General features: G+C 36.5%; 1 protein-coding gene across 8 annotated transcripts in view; it reads left to right on the plus strand.

The window, feature by feature from the left end:
* Nucleotides 1–17,531, plus strand: part of LOC113555659 (protein grainyhead-like) — a 98,093-nt gene that overhangs the window by 74,702 nt on the left and 5,860 nt on the right. For all 8 annotated transcript variants that reach the window (XR_003405406.1, XM_026960137.1, XM_026960136.1 and 5 more), the window contains 7 exons: nucleotides 44–1,067; nucleotides 1,355–1,497; nucleotides 2,301–2,463; nucleotides 7,929–8,040; nucleotides 14,147–14,241; nucleotides 14,820–14,876; nucleotides 15,842–15,940. Coding sequence is in view for 7 of the 8 variants with exons in the window: in XM_026960137.1 (XP_026815938.1) it covers nucleotides 44–1,067; nucleotides 1,355–1,497; nucleotides 2,301–2,463; nucleotides 7,929–8,040; nucleotides 14,147–14,241; nucleotides 14,820–14,876; nucleotides 15,842–15,940 (1,693 nt within the window). In the remaining variant the exon portion in view is untranslated. The remainder of the gene's footprint in view (nucleotides 1–43; nucleotides 1,068–1,354; nucleotides 1,498–2,300; nucleotides 2,464–7,928; nucleotides 8,041–14,146; nucleotides 14,242–14,819; nucleotides 14,877–15,841; nucleotides 15,941–17,531) is intronic.

The raw sequence follows: 17,531 nt of genomic DNA on the forward strand, positions 1-17,531 counted from the left end.
ATAACGTTTATTTTAATAGTTCTTTTTCTTCTTTACTTCGCAGAACCACATCTTCGCCGAACGGTTCACTGTTACCGTCGCAGCTTAAACCGTCCAACGGACTGATCGGCACCGGTCCAGGAGGACTGGAGATCGGCGCCGGACACCTGGGCGATTTGCAGGGACTTTTCCTGCACCAGCAACCGCTTAAGCGCGAGCCCGAGGACTTGAGCCATCACCGCGGCGGCGGACCACCAAACAAGGGCGGCAACAATGCGGACGGTCTGAAAACGATCGGCGGACGTCCCAAAGTGGTGTTGGTCGCGCCCGGCAACAACGGCGGTCAGCAGGACCAGCAGCAACAGCAACTGGTCGTGGACGTCGTAAACAACAATAACAATCAGCAGGCGAACAACAACAACAACAACAACAACGCGGTGGGCGGCGTGAAGGAGGAGTACGGCGGTGGACACCATTCGCCGCAGCACAACAGCCGGTCGATAAACGGCACGCCGTCGTCCACGTCGTCGCTCATCACCGAGATGAACCCGCCGCCGCCGGCCATCGAGTTGATCGCCACGCCGGACGGCCTGAAGCCCATGTACGGCACGCACATATTCACCACCATGTCCGGACAGCACGCGGACAGCGGCACGCCGTCGCCCAACTCGTACGAGCACCAGCAGTACACCACGTCGTCCGTGCTGACGGGCGGCGGCGGTGCCGGCAACCCGGGCGGCTACATCACCACGTCCGGCGGCCGGGCCCCGTTCGCGGACCCGTACACATATCGCGAGTACTTCGGCGGCGCGGGCGCCGGCCCCGAACCGGGCCCGTACGGCTCGCAGATCGGCACCGGCGGCGGTGGCCGGCAGACCGCGTCCTCCTACGGCGGCGATGCCTCCGACCCCGGCGCCGTGTCCAACGCCGCGGCCACAGCTTCGTTTGTCGAACGTTACGTCCGACAAAGTTCGTACCACAACAAGGGCGTTATCGCCGCAGCCGGGCTCACCGTCGACCTGCCGTCGCCCGACAGCGGCATCGGCGCCGACGCCATCACGCCACGTGACCAAAACGCCATCCAACAGGTATGCCCGCAACGCGTATTATATTATTTAGATTCCCGAAACATTCAACGAAGCCTCCTCCTCAAAATAATTATATTGTTCCGCGATGACACGATGATGGCCGTGTAGTATCTCGATCGATTAAAATATTTCACTATCATCACACACGTCTTTTCCATATATCATCATCGACGGTTTTCTTTGAACAATTTTATTTTTGCTATCATTTGCAACTTGATTTATAGATAAACAACATATTATTTATCTTTCTTAATAAACCGTTTAATTGGTTTTTTGTGCTATTACAGTCATTCGATTACAACGAGATGTGCCAAACGCCTAGCATGTTGGGTGAACACCAAGCACAGCGGACGCCCACCGGAGGACGGTCGAGACCGTGGCACGACTTCGGCAGACAAAACGATGCGGACAAGATACAAATACCAAAAGTGTAAGAATACCCGTTTTATAAATGGATATAGTTGGTGGTGTATTTTTTTTTAAGGGAAATAAAATTAAATTCGAAAGTCTGGTGACAAAAAAACAAAAAAAAAAAAAACTAATAAATAGTTTTGATCAATGGTGTAGAAATACTTTCGCAACTTGTTTTCTGATGGTATTTTTTTTTTTTTAATTATAATTTAACATACTTTCCGTGGCGATTCCGAGAGAGCGTTTGTCAACTTGTATACATACGAAAATATATACATATACGGTAATAAATTCAGACTTCGACATTTTCGTCTACATCGTTAAAATTTTCAAACCAGTTTCCCGTCAAGTAGATTTTTTTCTGTTTTAGATTTATTTATACGCTTTTAGTCTGCCCCCCGGTCCGCGTGTGCCAGATATCTGACGACCCACTTTGCACGCTAATTTTAATCAAACGCCTCCGGATGTGTCTAGTGTCCACCGTTGTTGGAAATTTAGTGTGTTTCTTTTTTTTTTTTTTTTTTTACCGAAAAGATTTAGGCGTGGCCGAAAGACATATTTTATTGTAAACAGCCGCTCTTGAGCACTAATTCCGTTTACAAATGTTATTATTAAAAGAATAATAAAGAACGCCCTAGAAATGTTAAATTTTTTTTTTGTATAGAAATCAAACTGTAGCAACTAAACTACAGTGAAAATGTTTAGCCATCGTAGGTGTCTGCGCGTGTTTAACATGCCCATAGTATTTATGCTACGTATACTTTACAAAAATACGATATGAATAATTGTTGTTTATAAAATAATCGTTGTATTTATTCACAGATTCTCCAACTACGGGTTCCGCTATTATTTGGAATCACCGATCTCCACTAACCAAAGGCGTGAAGACGACAGGGTAACGTACATCAATAAAGGCCAGTTCTATGGCATTACTATGGAGTACATACCAGACCCTGACAAACCGTTGACCAGTCAAACAGTCAAGGTAAGGTCCTTTGGCTAATATATGTATTTTTAATTTGTTAGAGTGATTATACCTTGATACGGATTAGGTTATATCTTTTATAGATATTATGAGAGTAGGAAATACAATTCGTTAAGTTCCGTTTGATATCCTTTTAATTTCATTTATTTTTTACAGCTACACATAATGTGTATAATAACTCAGTTTTCAGGCCTTTGGCCGCCAAATTTAATATTATTATAATACAGCAAAAAATCTCAACAATGAATATAATTTAAACATTTTATTTTTCATCATTATACTTCTGAGGCGTATTAAAGCGTGTATATATATATTTATTTATAAACATGTGTTGCAATGAATTTCATCGAAATAACAAAAAAAAAGGTATTTTTATCCTGTCGATTTATCAGAACTATCTCGGCGCTAATCGGCGTCTACGTGAAAATTTCGTCGAGCGTATATAATATTATTGAGCTATAAAGCCATTTGCGTTGATATTCGAGCCTGATAATATAATACATCACATAAATAAACCTTTTTGCTGTAATTGTATACCAACAAGCGTTCATAGGGGGACCTGCAATTGTCGGTCACTGAAGACGGCGAAAGCAAAAATACCTATTTACCAATATAATTACACTGCCGTTGCATAAAATACATAAGCTGAGCGAGCGTAAAAGTTCACGTGCATACACGTTTATAAGAATTATGGTGATTTTTTAACATCTTATGTTCTGTAGTCTGTGGGGAGTTATCTACCGTTTCGTTTTCAATGGTAAGCTTGTATTTTTACGTGGCTGTCGTGTGTGATTTCTCGGTGATAGAGAAAAATCGTTTGGAAAAAACAGTCTGTCTGTAAGACACTTTTATTATTATTATTATTATTACGTTACACGCATATTATCTATATGTGTTTAACCGCTCCTAACACGCACGTTGCAGCACCACTGTGTGTATGCACGTATATACCGTGTATGGATAATCATAATAATAATAACGCCAATCGGCGGTCCATATTTATATTCATATATAATATGTCGAGGCACTAAAGATAATATATAATAATATATTTATCTTCCGGCAACGGTCAATGGGTAAAATCTCGCTCAAGGTGATTATTAGATGTATGTATGTGTGTGTGTGCAGTATATATATATATACATGGTTATATATAAATAGCTAAATAGTTGCAGGGTAGATTGTGTTGTTGTGATTGGTATACATACAGGAGGAACTTGTGAAGAGGAGGAAAATGAGGAAGGTATAACCAATACACACACGCACACACATACACACGGCGGTGCAGCGGCGGGTCGATGACCAGTATCTGGAGAGCATGGTTTTGGGCACTTAACGTGTTATTATATTATATACATACATATTCCATATACATAAATATACGGCTATATATATATATATATATTTTTCCGTTCGAAAAAAAGTAATTGGACCGTCTTCTGTAATGATCGCCTGCCGACCGTATGCACTGGCCTACCTACGCTCTTGTCTCCTATATATAATATATATATATAGTCGAGATTTTCATCTTTATAAAAGCATTCAGTCTTTTTTTTTTACTTCAATCGCTGCACACTTCTGACGTCTTGACTGCCGGCCGTGTGCTGACTTATACACTGCCCTACCCCTGTCGGCCACCTCGAGCCGTATTTCCATTTAAAATTACGACTTAATAGTGATAGAGCCTATACTTAAGACGTAATCGCACTCGTTACAACTGCTGTGTGCGTGTGTGTGTGTGCTTGCATTCAAAAATATATCATATATTATAAAGCATATATTAATCCCGCCGGTTGCGACGTGTTAACGCATTTGCACATGCACACGCTACATATACTGTAATGTGCGTGTGGACCCCTCCATTACACGTATAAGACGTATAAATTTGCATACCGTGTAAAACGCGATCTCTGTGGTCATCGTTTGACGGCGAATCCATTATTGAAAGTCTTGGCTTTCCTTCCGATGTCTGTATATTTTATATACACGATGATAACGCATGTGCCCATTTCCAAAAATAATTATGGTTTGTCTGCTTGGTCGAGTATATAATAAATGATCGTTTATTTCTTTCTACCGAATTACAATATATTGTGTTCTATGACTACCGTGGAAGCTTTTTATTTTTAATTTTAACAAAGTCGTGACATCTGAACCTCCGTGCTCTTGTGAGTGTATTTTCGATTCAATCCAAAAAATACTGTCATTTCTTCCGTACACCCAATATTCAATACATGTGTGGCTGTGTGGTTGTTTATATTCGAGTATAGTGAGAATGACGTACGTTCATTGCGATATATAAATCATCATCCTCTCCTTACCTCGCACTAATGCCTGCAATAATGGCCTAGTAATAATACTATATGTTCATGTAATTATTGATATCCACATGTAGCCATTTCCGATCTAATTCGATTGCTATTAAATCATGTATGCATATAAATAGTCTCGCTGAAGTCCATATAATTATATATCTGTGGGGAGCGTCTGTGTTGCGCTACATTATAATGTCTGATTCGGTAAGTTCGACTGCGCGCGCGTATACATGTGTATGTGTATTGTATATGTGTACACAGTACAAGTACGCGTGCTGTATGTACGTCCGTCCGATAAAGTAGATACCTACTTATTATGCCTTTATAAATACCTATTCTCCCGTAGGTAGCGGTGATTGTATACCACAGAAGTCAACTGACGGTCCAATGATTTATAGTATTTGTCGGAAGAATAAAATATAAAAACGCACAATCCACCACCGCCATTCTACGGACATACCTTTATATAATGCACTGTGCGTACATAAAATGGTAATACGAGTATAATAGTCTCAGACAGATTGGTAATAACTCTGAAATCCACTGCGGCAGTAGACGATTCAATAATTCATAAGTTCCATTACCGTGGTAGCGATATGCCGACCCCCGCCTCGATATATATATATATATACATAGGTATCTGGTATATATACAGCGGAAACGGTTTGCACACCGCCACTGCTCAGGTTCGTGATTAAGGAGGAGGGGATGCTTAAACACCGGGTGTGACTGTGGTATATTTTTTATTCATTTTTTTTCGCTGGCTTGCACGCCGCGGGGGCAGGTAAATCGGACGGCTCGTGTATATAGTGATATATATATATATATATATATATAGGTATAAAGGTATAACTAAGAAACATGATGCAGACTTAAGTGGACCGAATATGAATTTTCGACTCCTACGCGCTTGGCAGTTTCGCACCTGTTTTTAGTCAGCTGCAACGAGTTGTTAGTGTTTTATCTAAAAAATTCGATTCTGCACGGTCGTGTAATGTATTATTATTTATTATTATAATATACACTCTCACCGGAGTACAACATAATATACATCGTATATACACTGTGCAGGCATAAAAGCAATAAGGAATAATATATTTTGAGAAAAAAATACTCATAAAAAAAATACAGTATTATAATATACTGTAATGAAATATATTCTTCGGTGAAGGAAGATAAAGGGTAAAAGAGGCAATAACGAAAACGAAACTTGACGGGCGTTAAAATCTCTACTCCGTTACCATACACTTATAATATAGGCACAACCACACATCAACGATTTCGCTCTTTACACACATACACACACACATGAAGACGACTCTAAAAGGAAATTCTTGTTTTGTGAGATTAGGCGACGGCGTTGAATTTATAATGTTTTTTTCTTCTTTATACACACACACACACACACATATTATTACTTTTTTTATGCGTTTATAACATTAGATGAACATATCGTATTCTTAGGGTCAATTGTCAACTCACGGCTATATTGGATTTCATGATGCCTTCTCTGCTCACACACACACACACAAACGGATAATGTATTATGCGCGCACTGCAGTTCTCACGGGACACCTGTCTTACGAATTTATCTTTTATTTTTCCGCTGGATCGTCGTTGCAGCAACGGATTCCGATGGAAATTATCTCTTTTCGTATCTGTCAGATCGGTGTCGCGCACATAAAATATGCATATTCCAAAGCGGCGGCGTCGTTCGTAACACATTTCATATTTTTTTTCTTCTCATTCTACTACGGTTATACCCTATAAATTAGATATACGCCGCAATACTATGCATGCGTACTTATAGGTATTTGTATGTAAAGACGATCGAATGAGAAATAATAATTTGAATATTTCTCGTACTTATACCTTTTTATTGCCCCGAAGCTTACAGACAGAAGCTATTATACGAAAATTACATTTTTATCGTGTGAATTTGAGGCTTTGTCCTCTCGGATTTTTTTTTATGAAATATGTATATAAGTATCATAATCGTTGTATACATCGTTTTTCCAAGTAGATAATTATTTTTTTCTTTTCAAGACAATTTTAAATCTTAGTTTATAGTGTTTATACTTATATTATACTAAATAGACTTTTTTTTATACATAATTACGTCGACCCTCAAGTTGATCGGTCATCATTTTTGATTCGACAATGTAATATATTGCTGAGTGGGTATATAAAAAATTATAATTGGGGGAACAATATAATAATAAATAATAATAATCTTCGTATTAGTCGGACATTTTAAGCCTCTCTCTCTGCTCTCTTTCGACTTATATTCAAATACTTGGCAGGTGGTGGACGCCGTTATACCTAGTTGTTGTTGATTATTGTTGTTGTGGTTGTACGTGCAGTGTGCACACACAGCGGGCTAAAAGCATAATCACAACTCACTTCTCACCAGTGTGAAACACACAAATATAAAATAAAAATTATAACTTGTACAGAATACAACGACGTTATTAGAACCTAACCCACGTTTCCTCCTCAAGGCCGTGATTGTAAAAATAACACACGTATTATACCGAATCTCATTACTGATTGTTATTACCCATAGATTGCTCCGTTCAATTAATTCGAACGATTTTATTTTACTCATTCGTTTTTTATTCGTAATTTTTTTTTTATGTACACACACATAATGCCTGTGCGTTTTTATTGCTTTTCCATGGAAACTATATATACGAAAAAAACTACCAGCTTCTAAAATGGTCCGAAGATTAAAAATTAATAGCGCGTCTTGTGGCCAGCAGAACACGCATGTGTTTTTCTCGGTATAATACTACCGACCATGTAGTCATTTAATTTCATCGGGAATCCGAAGGTAATAACAGTAAATTATATAAAAACATGCGAACGTCCGATATTATGTGTAGTCGAGTTACTTATATTTTGTTAGTTTTTTTTTCACTTCATCTATAATACGTGTATAAAAAAAAGACCAGGAGATAAACCATTATAATGTGTTATATGCATAAATAGTTCGTACAATACATTATAATTATATTAGTCACATACAATATATGTATATTATGTACATGTTATTGTATTATGACTCATCATTGGAGCCGTCTAGTGTGGCCGAACGCGTAAATGAGTCACAATTATCTGACGAAAATGTTTATTTTTTTGTGCTTGCAGAGCGTGGTCATGCTGATGTTCAGAGAGGAGAAAAGTCCAGATGACGAAATCAAAGCGTGGCAATTTTGGCACGGCAGACAGCACAGCGTCAAACAGCGAATACTCGATGCCGGTAAGTCGCATATTATAATCCTTTTTTTTTTAATTTTAAAAACAAATATATGGTGTACCGACTCGGCAGACTAATCTTCGTGCTCGGTTAAACAGAAAAAACTTCGAAAATTCCAAGTTTCTTAATTTTTTTTCATCTATGCATACTCTTTCGATCCCCCTTTCGAAGAATTGATACGTTGAAATCCTACACCGCCGTCGTAAACGTTAATACTTTAATGGAAAGACGCGCGTTGCCGAGAAATCAACGGACCGTGTACCGCAATCCGCGTACTCGTGTTACAATTCGTGCGACGTCGAGTTGACAAGTTTCTCCAGCCACTCGTGGCCGAGACGACGGGAGAGAGACGGAATGACGGAGAAACAGAGACGAAATAGACGGACAGCGCCGAGACTTTAATACAATAATAATATTATTTTATATGTATCCGTTTCCCATTACGTGTCGTTTCTCGTCCATATACGTATGTACAGATGTATTATTCGACATGTATATGTATATGTTTATATATAGCACACCTTAATGTACACACATATACGTACGGTACACATATAATATATATATATATATAGGTAGTTAATAACAATTGTCATTTATTTATCACCGCAGCAGTAGAAATATAATTAATAACGTATAGTCGAGTGTATACCGCGCGTCGTATCTATAAGACGGTTTTATATTTTAATCCACGGGATACTCACGGACCATTTCGTGTACATGTAGAAAAACACTACGATATAGGCGGGAGTGATGTCCGGTGAGGATAACGTGTGGGCACACACGTATAATATATATACCTATATCAGAGATTATATATACTTCGACGAACACGATTCGTTACTTCGCGCGTGCGTGTGTGATGCTGTATCTTGTACGTGCATATGATTAGTGCCTGTATGACACGGTGACGTATAGTGTGTATAAGCACCACCACCGGGTGTGTATGTGTGTGTTTGTAACATTTCTCCCCTTTAGATTTCCTAAGACGTAGTACATGTATATACGTATATACGTTGCCGCTGATGTTTTCGACGTTTCAGAAGTCGATTTTCCCTACAAATCGTATATACAACGTTATAAATAAATCGTCATCGTATTATATTATGCGTTATTTATTGTACGTATAAAACGACGCCGCCCGGCGATTATAGCCCGAATGAATAATAAAATGATGATTCCATTTAACGCGCGGTCGTACGTTATTTTTTCGCGCGATCCAGGGTCTCTCACTCCGTATTTACCCATACGATATAATATATAATGGGACATTTCGAATGATATACGTCTATATCGCAATTGCCAAGGATTTCAAACCTGTTATCGACTACCTAACGTGTATATATATACATACGTTTATTATTATAAATTTATATACCTATAGGTATTTGCGCATTTTTTAGTTCATTGATTTTTTTTTTCGTTTTCCGTCGACCCATTACACACCGCCGCCATTTAATGTGATATCTACATGTACACACTTCAGCGTCTTTGAATCTACACACGCATTATAGTCCACCGAGTTATGTGGATGTCACATAAAAATTTACATTCGGTAAAATCGAATAAACTATATAGTAATACGACCAGCACAAACCGCCGCCAATACACGACTCGCACATTGGATCGTATTGGCAATAGACGTATAATATATTATAATATGGAGACTTCATAATAATACAGTAAAATATTAATACTACATTTTCTATAATATTGTATGTTCATACCATCCGTCGAGAATGTTTAAAAGATTTCTATTTGAAATCGTCGGTTGAATGATGCAACGATATGTGTCACGTGTGTATATTATATTATTATGTAGGTACTAGGTACCTAGATGTTTATACACATAGTGCCTGTGATTCAACTCCCTTTATTTGTACAACTTGTATTTTTTAAAAACACTACTGTATTGACCTTTTAAGCCTTATATTAATTGTTCGTTCCCTTAAAAGAGTCTCGTATATATTTCCCTCTGCTCTTATACGGCGGACTGCGTAAAGCTGTGCATACAAAAATGTAACTTCCCTATTCCGTTTCCGTCGGCGCGACCGGAGAAAAAAATCGTTTCCATCCGTATTTGTCACACACAGAATCCGAAAATGGTCACACATCGCCGCGTTGTGTACGTGAACTGCAATCCGTCGGTAGAATACGCGCAATCGGAATGTCGTTTTACACACACATTATTATATACTATATGTAGGATATTATTTGAAAAAAAAATGTGGAAAAAAATCAGATAAATTAATTCCGATGACTGCATGCCGCCTTTCTCGCGAGGGATATCTATGCAGCTAGGTTCCATTGTAGTCGTTTTTATCGGTCCATAGATTATCCAATTATAATAATATATATAATATATTATAATAAACATGTACATATAGTACACATTTTCGTATAAAATTATCGTCGCTCCCATAATACCGTCAGAATTAAGTATGTATATTTAATTAAGACGAAAGAGTGGAGGGACGTCATTAAATAATACATATAGAATCTGAAGTCTAAATCTCCTTGTACCTATATATATATATATATATATATTAATAGTACAGATACAAGTCAGCCGTGTTTTAATTACATCACTTTTTCCTTTGTACATATTATATATTTATATATTATTATCTTAATGTGATATTTTTTCCATCTGTGTTCCCGCAACGACCAATAATTATTATTCTAATGGATTCTGATGTCAAACACTGCAGCGTAGTCGGATCTGCGTGTAGTCAAGCTTAAAAACACACGAAAATATATTACCTCCGTTCTGAGGTCAACATCGATCGGTGAACCTTATATATTATAATAATTTATAAACGAAAAAAAATATAATATGTATAAAATGTATCCCGCGACGTGAAATACGATCGACGAAAATAAATTAAATAACACCGACGAAGAAGCATTTCCCTAATTGACGTTATCGGTTTGCTATCTTCAATTTGGGTTTATTTTTTTTTTTTTTTTAGAAAACTCGTCACGATATATTTTTCGTAAATAAAAAATAAAATCGCGTGCACACACTAAAATCTACATTGTTCTCTTTAGTTGATATTTATAGTTTTTGTCCACGACACTTACAGAAACTGAAAAACAAAAACCCAATAACAATGGCCTACTGTGTTTTCGAGATCGTAAATTTTTTCATCCTCCTGCATCATGTGAGCGTGTACGAATGTCCTATTGTTTCGCGTTTTTCTTAGGATTGTTGTTCTTGTTTATTTTATTATTATTATTATTATTTATTTATTTATTATTTTTTTTTTTACATACTTACATGTTTTTAGTTATGGTTTATTGTATTTTCAAAATTCACCTCAGCCGCGTTTTGTCGAAAAATGTGTACATAATTTCTAGTATTATATTCGGCAACCCCACGCACATGAGCCGGACCCACCATCCTGATATACTATACCTAAAATTATACATACATGTTACATAATATAAATATATAATGTATATTATATTATATTTATAAATTTATAAAAATTCTAATAGCGAGCATTTATTTCAGTAAGATATCATTTGTATAATGAAAAACGCGTAACGTCGTAACTCGTAATTAACCGGCATAAATTCGCACGGTTCTAAAAAAAATAGGGTGGGGTAGATAATATGTATGCGTGTAATCATAATCATCAAAACTCCATTATTTATAGTAATAGCGCGTTTAAACTGGTTATTATATACAACCGCGATCTGTTCGGGTCTATATTAAACCATACTAAGATAACCCTTAGGTTGTGCGGAGGCTGCACTAATATTTCAATGTGTTGGGTGTAAGAAAATATTTTTTTTTGACTTGGTGGTGAAGGCGGGGGGGGTCCACTGTTTTGCTCCGAGGAAATCGTGAACGTTTGACTCTCTCTAGTAGCCTGTAATTATTATTATTATTTTTTATATTTTTATTTTAGATACACGCGTACACTGACCCAAATCGTATACAAATAAGGATTAGTTCGATCCAGTATTAATAATAATGCGGGCGCTCACGATGAGAAACGGATGGTTATTTGGAGGTGAAAGAGACGAGGGGGCTATAGCGTTTAAAAAGATTTACATTTTATATGTATTATATACCCACTGCACGTGTATACTTTTTTGGTTTGACTAATTTATGTTAATTCGCCCTTCACAAATTTAATACGTCCATCGCGTAGTAAAAAGTTAAGTCGCATGTGTCTAAAACACTCGTGTGTAGTGTGCGCGCGTATGTCTATAATAAAACCATTACAAAATATACATGGCATTGCTTTTAAACGATATCTGACAAATTCGCCGAAAAAACCCATACAAACATAATATAATATAATTTTATACACATAAAACAAAAAACAACACGTTTATACAATATATATATATATATTTATATGAATATGTGCCGTACAGACGGAATTCTGTTTCGAGACATCTGTCAGATATATAATATGCAAATCTACCGATAGAGGCAGGCGACGTGTCGTTTCTCATTAGATATTATAATTGGATATCGGCCAGCCTGTGTGAGCGCATCGTCGTTAGTCGTTGTCGTTGTCGTCCATTTAGTGAATCTCATTTGTTTTCCGTCGCCATCGTACACGATACACAAAATAATATACTATAATATTATGTACCTACTCGTATATAATGATATGGACATCTTTCTCTCTCTCTCCGCATATCTGTGCTCTTACCCGAAATATCGCTTCGACGACCGCATATGTTAATCGAGCAAACCGTTTAATAATACTCGCGGTGTACCAAACAAGTGTCATTATATCATTATAATCGCGCCTCATTTGTTATTCGTTTAAGTCAGTAAATATATAAAATATAAATGGCACGACTCCGCTATATCGATTTTGGGTATTCATCGGTTTTTGTCGATGTATACTTTATATTTATTAATAACACTATGACGCGCGCTCGACAGAAATATTGTTACGTATGATGGATGTCGGGAAAATAATCGCATATGATGATTTCCGGTTCTCCGGCGTTCTCGCGGTGCATAAATACTGCACATCACCGCGGTACGCGTGCTCGACGCGTGGGCGGGTGTCTACATGTATATATTATTATAACACGTGTCGGCGGGACCGGAAAAACCTGATAACGAACGCTGCACTGACCCATTTGTTCTTTAACCGCGTGCAGTATATGCATCAGTGCAAGCATACGGAGCAAAGGCCACTGGCTATGTATAATATACAATCAGGTTCCTCTTCCTATACACACACACACACACTTAATATATATATTTAACCGCGTAAGTAGACGCTACTCGTCGTCGTAGCGTAAGCGTATAATATATATACGTATAGGTACCATATAAATAGTCGGTAGTAGCGTCGGGACCTGTTATTGAAATCAAGTTATATTATATCTTTGACGTATAGCTAGTTACTATTGTAGTACTGCTATTATTATTATTATTATACGAGCGGCACTTCATTCATAAAAATCGAAACCGCCTCCAACGATGTTGTGCCGTGCAACGGTGCGATATCCAATCCAGTTCTCTGTAGTGTATATTAACATCTCACCGTACAACTTCGACTCCAGTACCTATATATGTATAAACAATAATATAATATATTTTATTATGTATACACAGAAGGTGTACCCGTTGCTGCCACTCATCTCACGCTGTCACCGTTTACTAAATCAATTTTTATGTATTACCTATACGTATACGAACTTTTATGCCAGTTATCTTTTCTTTTTTTAAAATTATTTCTGTTATTTCTGATGGCTGTAAAATTGATTTATAATTAATAATGTTTGCTATATGCGGCATGTGTGTGCATTGCTGTTGATCAGAACTCGAAGGATTACTGTAATTTGCCGGAGCTACGAGAGGAGTTTGCATCGTTAAGGATAAATTTAAATGACTTGGAGTGGTGCCAAGAAAAGAAACGAAAAAAAAATTTTTAAAAAATACAAAACGCGAATTTTATTACATTGCATCAGATTCCGCGCCACGCACGTGTTTAAATTTATGCAATCTGTCCGTCGATATTTCTGTTCATTTTATTACCTATTTTGTTTTTCAAATATAAATTGCATATATACAATTATAAAACTAATCTTATTACAATAATAATGGTGATTTTATTTTTTACAGACACGAAAAACAGTGCAGGCCTGGTGGGATGCATTGAAGAAGTATCACACAACGCCATCGCCATTTATTGGAACCCTCTGGAGAGTCCGGCAAAAGTAAGTTTCATGATATTGTTTTTGATACAAACACGCGTACGAGACGCATACACAAGTATATCGTACATATATAGGAGACAATAATTAAAGAGTAACGAGAACAATTTTATCTGTTTTTTAACCTGTCGTCCGAATTCCTAACCGTCTACGCATTTAATGACCGGTATTTTTTTTCTTCTAAGGAAATCGCACTGCGTATTTATCTTTTAATAATGGTAATTAATATCTACATCACGTAGTAGCCGCGGAGAAGTGAAACGAAAAGAGATTATTTTATATTATATATATATAATATATATTGCTGAACTCCCGGCTTGTGCTAGTCTCAATATCTACGAGAAAAAAAAAACAAATCGCCCGAGGGCCGTTTGTGTGTGTGCTAAACGAGGTTAAAAAACCCATTCGGAGATGCCACACGGCGAGCGATTTTGAAATCGAAATTTACACACAATAATCCGGATTACCCGCGGCTTCCAAGTCCAATCAAATATAATCACACGGTGTATTATAAATTATAATATATGCACAAGTTTTTTTTATTTATTTAATAAATAATATTTTTTTTCTTTCTATTTCAGATCAACGTCGCCGTGCAATGTCTGAGTACGGATTTCAGCAGCCAAAAAGGCGTAAAGGTGAGTTTTTATATATTTTATTACTCAACGCACGCGAGAGCGTTATTCCCCCTTTTTGAAACGATAATAAAATTAAACAAAAAAATAAACTATTAAAAACAAACTCACGCTGTTTTCGTCTCTCTACGGGGGCGGTGGGGAACATCTTAATTGGTATCTCAGAGGTTTCTTTTTATACTTGGTCCATTGGACCCCTTGGCCCGAACCATACCCACAGGTTAAAAAAATGCGATTATTAGATATATTTTATATTGTCATATTTTTCAAACCGTACCTGTTTAAATAGATATTGCGTAGGTATAACCAAGGCCAACTGTAATTTTAAGAATAATAATTAGCGTTCCAGTAAACAGAACACGGTTTTAAATAATAAAAAAATTTAAATAATAAATAATACATTTATGGTATGAACTGTGATTTAGATACAAAAAAAAATTCTCTTATGCAAGTACAAAACTCGATAGGTTATCTTCTTGAATAATAAATTAACAGTTACATATAATGCCATTATTATTTAATTATACCTTGGACAGATAAATAAGAAGAGCAAAACAAAACATACCGATGAAATTAATTTGTGATTCACATAATATGTACACGCGATATTATTTGTATATATTTATAAATAAAATATAATAAATATAAATTAATATAGTAATTATTATTTTTTCTCAAATAAACGCTCTGCTCACTATATTTGCTTTTGCATCTATCTCGATTTAATTGTTGCACAGTCACTATACTACCTTGGGCTAATTGAAATGGTATGCGGTCTATATATCGCGAAAACAACTATACATTACTATTAAACGGAATTCTTATAAAAAGTAGGTAGATACGTGTGCAATGCTCGAGTATAATATAATGGTGACTGACATGAGTTTTTGCAATTAATTAAATTATTATCGGCCCCCAATAAAATATTATATTTATATTTATACCTACGATTTCGAATTTATTTCTAGGGTTTGCCACTGCACCTGCAAATCGACACCTACGAAGAACCGAGAGACGGACCTGTGTACCACAGGGGATATTGTCAAATCAAAGTTTTCTGTGATAAGGTAAGATTAATTAAATATTTTATATTTTTTTCTTAAAACTATTTACGATCTTACGGGGCTGGTCGTTTTAATATCGGTTAATCTTATGGAAGAAATATAAAAAAAAATTACGTAGGTATGTATAATTTTTGCACCGCCATTTAAAATAATATAATATATTAGGATATATACGACTCGTATACGCACGCCGCCACATGCTTTATGATCCAACACGTTGGCAATTATACAACACGTATATATGTATACGTTTATGTTTACAAATACAAGCCGCGTATAATAATATAATATAAAATAATATTCTTGTGTGTGTGTATAATGTACTCGTACATAGTGTGTATGGCATCACACGTAGAAAACTATGCGCCTTGTCTATTAAAACAGCACTGAAGAGGTCATTTATTTTTTCGGCCCCCAAAAACTCTTCGCCGGTATCTTACCGGTAGATCAGACATGGACGACGACGCAGCTTGAAGGTATATATGTGTCTTTTTATACACGTATAATATATTTCTTAATTTTTTTTTCCTAGTCGTATACATGTACAAATGGTCAGAGGCTTCTAATTTACTGCACGCATCTCCTCTACGTGTGTATAAATATAATAAATATATATGAACGCCGTAGTCGGACCACCGAAATTAACAACCTCCGTGTAACGTGTTCTTGTTTTCTAATATTTTGTTTGGAAAAAAAACCATACCATGTTCTTTCAATCTTGTCGGAATACCTATATAGGCAAACACTGCTCAAACTCGTACGAGGAGTGCTGCCTAGCTAGCTGATAACACCGCCGGTCGGTCGGTCGTGTCGTGTCTTGATTCCTTGTGAGTAGTGACCCCCGCAGACAAAGGATGTATTTAAAACGCTATATATAAATATATATATACATTTATTCGATTCCCGCGAGGTATTAATGTTCGTATATAATGGTAAATAATAATAATAATAAAAAAAACCTTAGAAATAAAAGACTGTGTTTTGAAAGATTTAAAAATCAGATTTGAATCAGTACCTTTAGACAACAAGTGTGTACGTTGTTTTTGTTTTTGAAATTCAACGCGGTCACTGAAGAAGAGAAATAATCACCGTCTACCCCATTGAACAGTTCACGCACGCTTGTCCAAAGTATATTGTAATATGGGTATAAATAAGATACTTATATTTATGTATGTATCTATAGATATATACATACGAGCGATTGTCGCAAATGCTCGACCATTCTCCCTATCCGGGAACCATTGAAATCGCAGAACTATCGCTGCAGCATCTCATATGATATCAGCTAATAGATAACAAAATTATAAACTTATAAATTATAATATTATAATATTGTTGTTTGTGTGAGTGAGTTCGAATGTTCGATCGAGATTCCATATAATCGATCTGTCGAAAATCATCTTTGAATTAAACCGATATTGCATTTTCTGATTTCACGTCTGCTTGTATATATATAATATATTTATATTTTACTCGTATAGATTAGAGAAATAATGTTTTATTTTCATCAGCCGCCTAATGAATTTTTCGACATTTCGTAAGCGCCCATAAGTTTTTTTTTATCGACCAACGCATTAGAATAAAATAATAAACA

This window comes from Rhopalosiphum maidis, chromosome 4 (assembly GCF_003676215.2).
Source record: "Rhopalosiphum maidis isolate BTI-1 chromosome 4, ASM367621v3, whole genome shotgun sequence".
NCBI classification, from domain to species: domain Eukaryota; kingdom Metazoa; phylum Arthropoda; class Insecta; order Hemiptera; family Aphididae; genus Rhopalosiphum; species Rhopalosiphum maidis.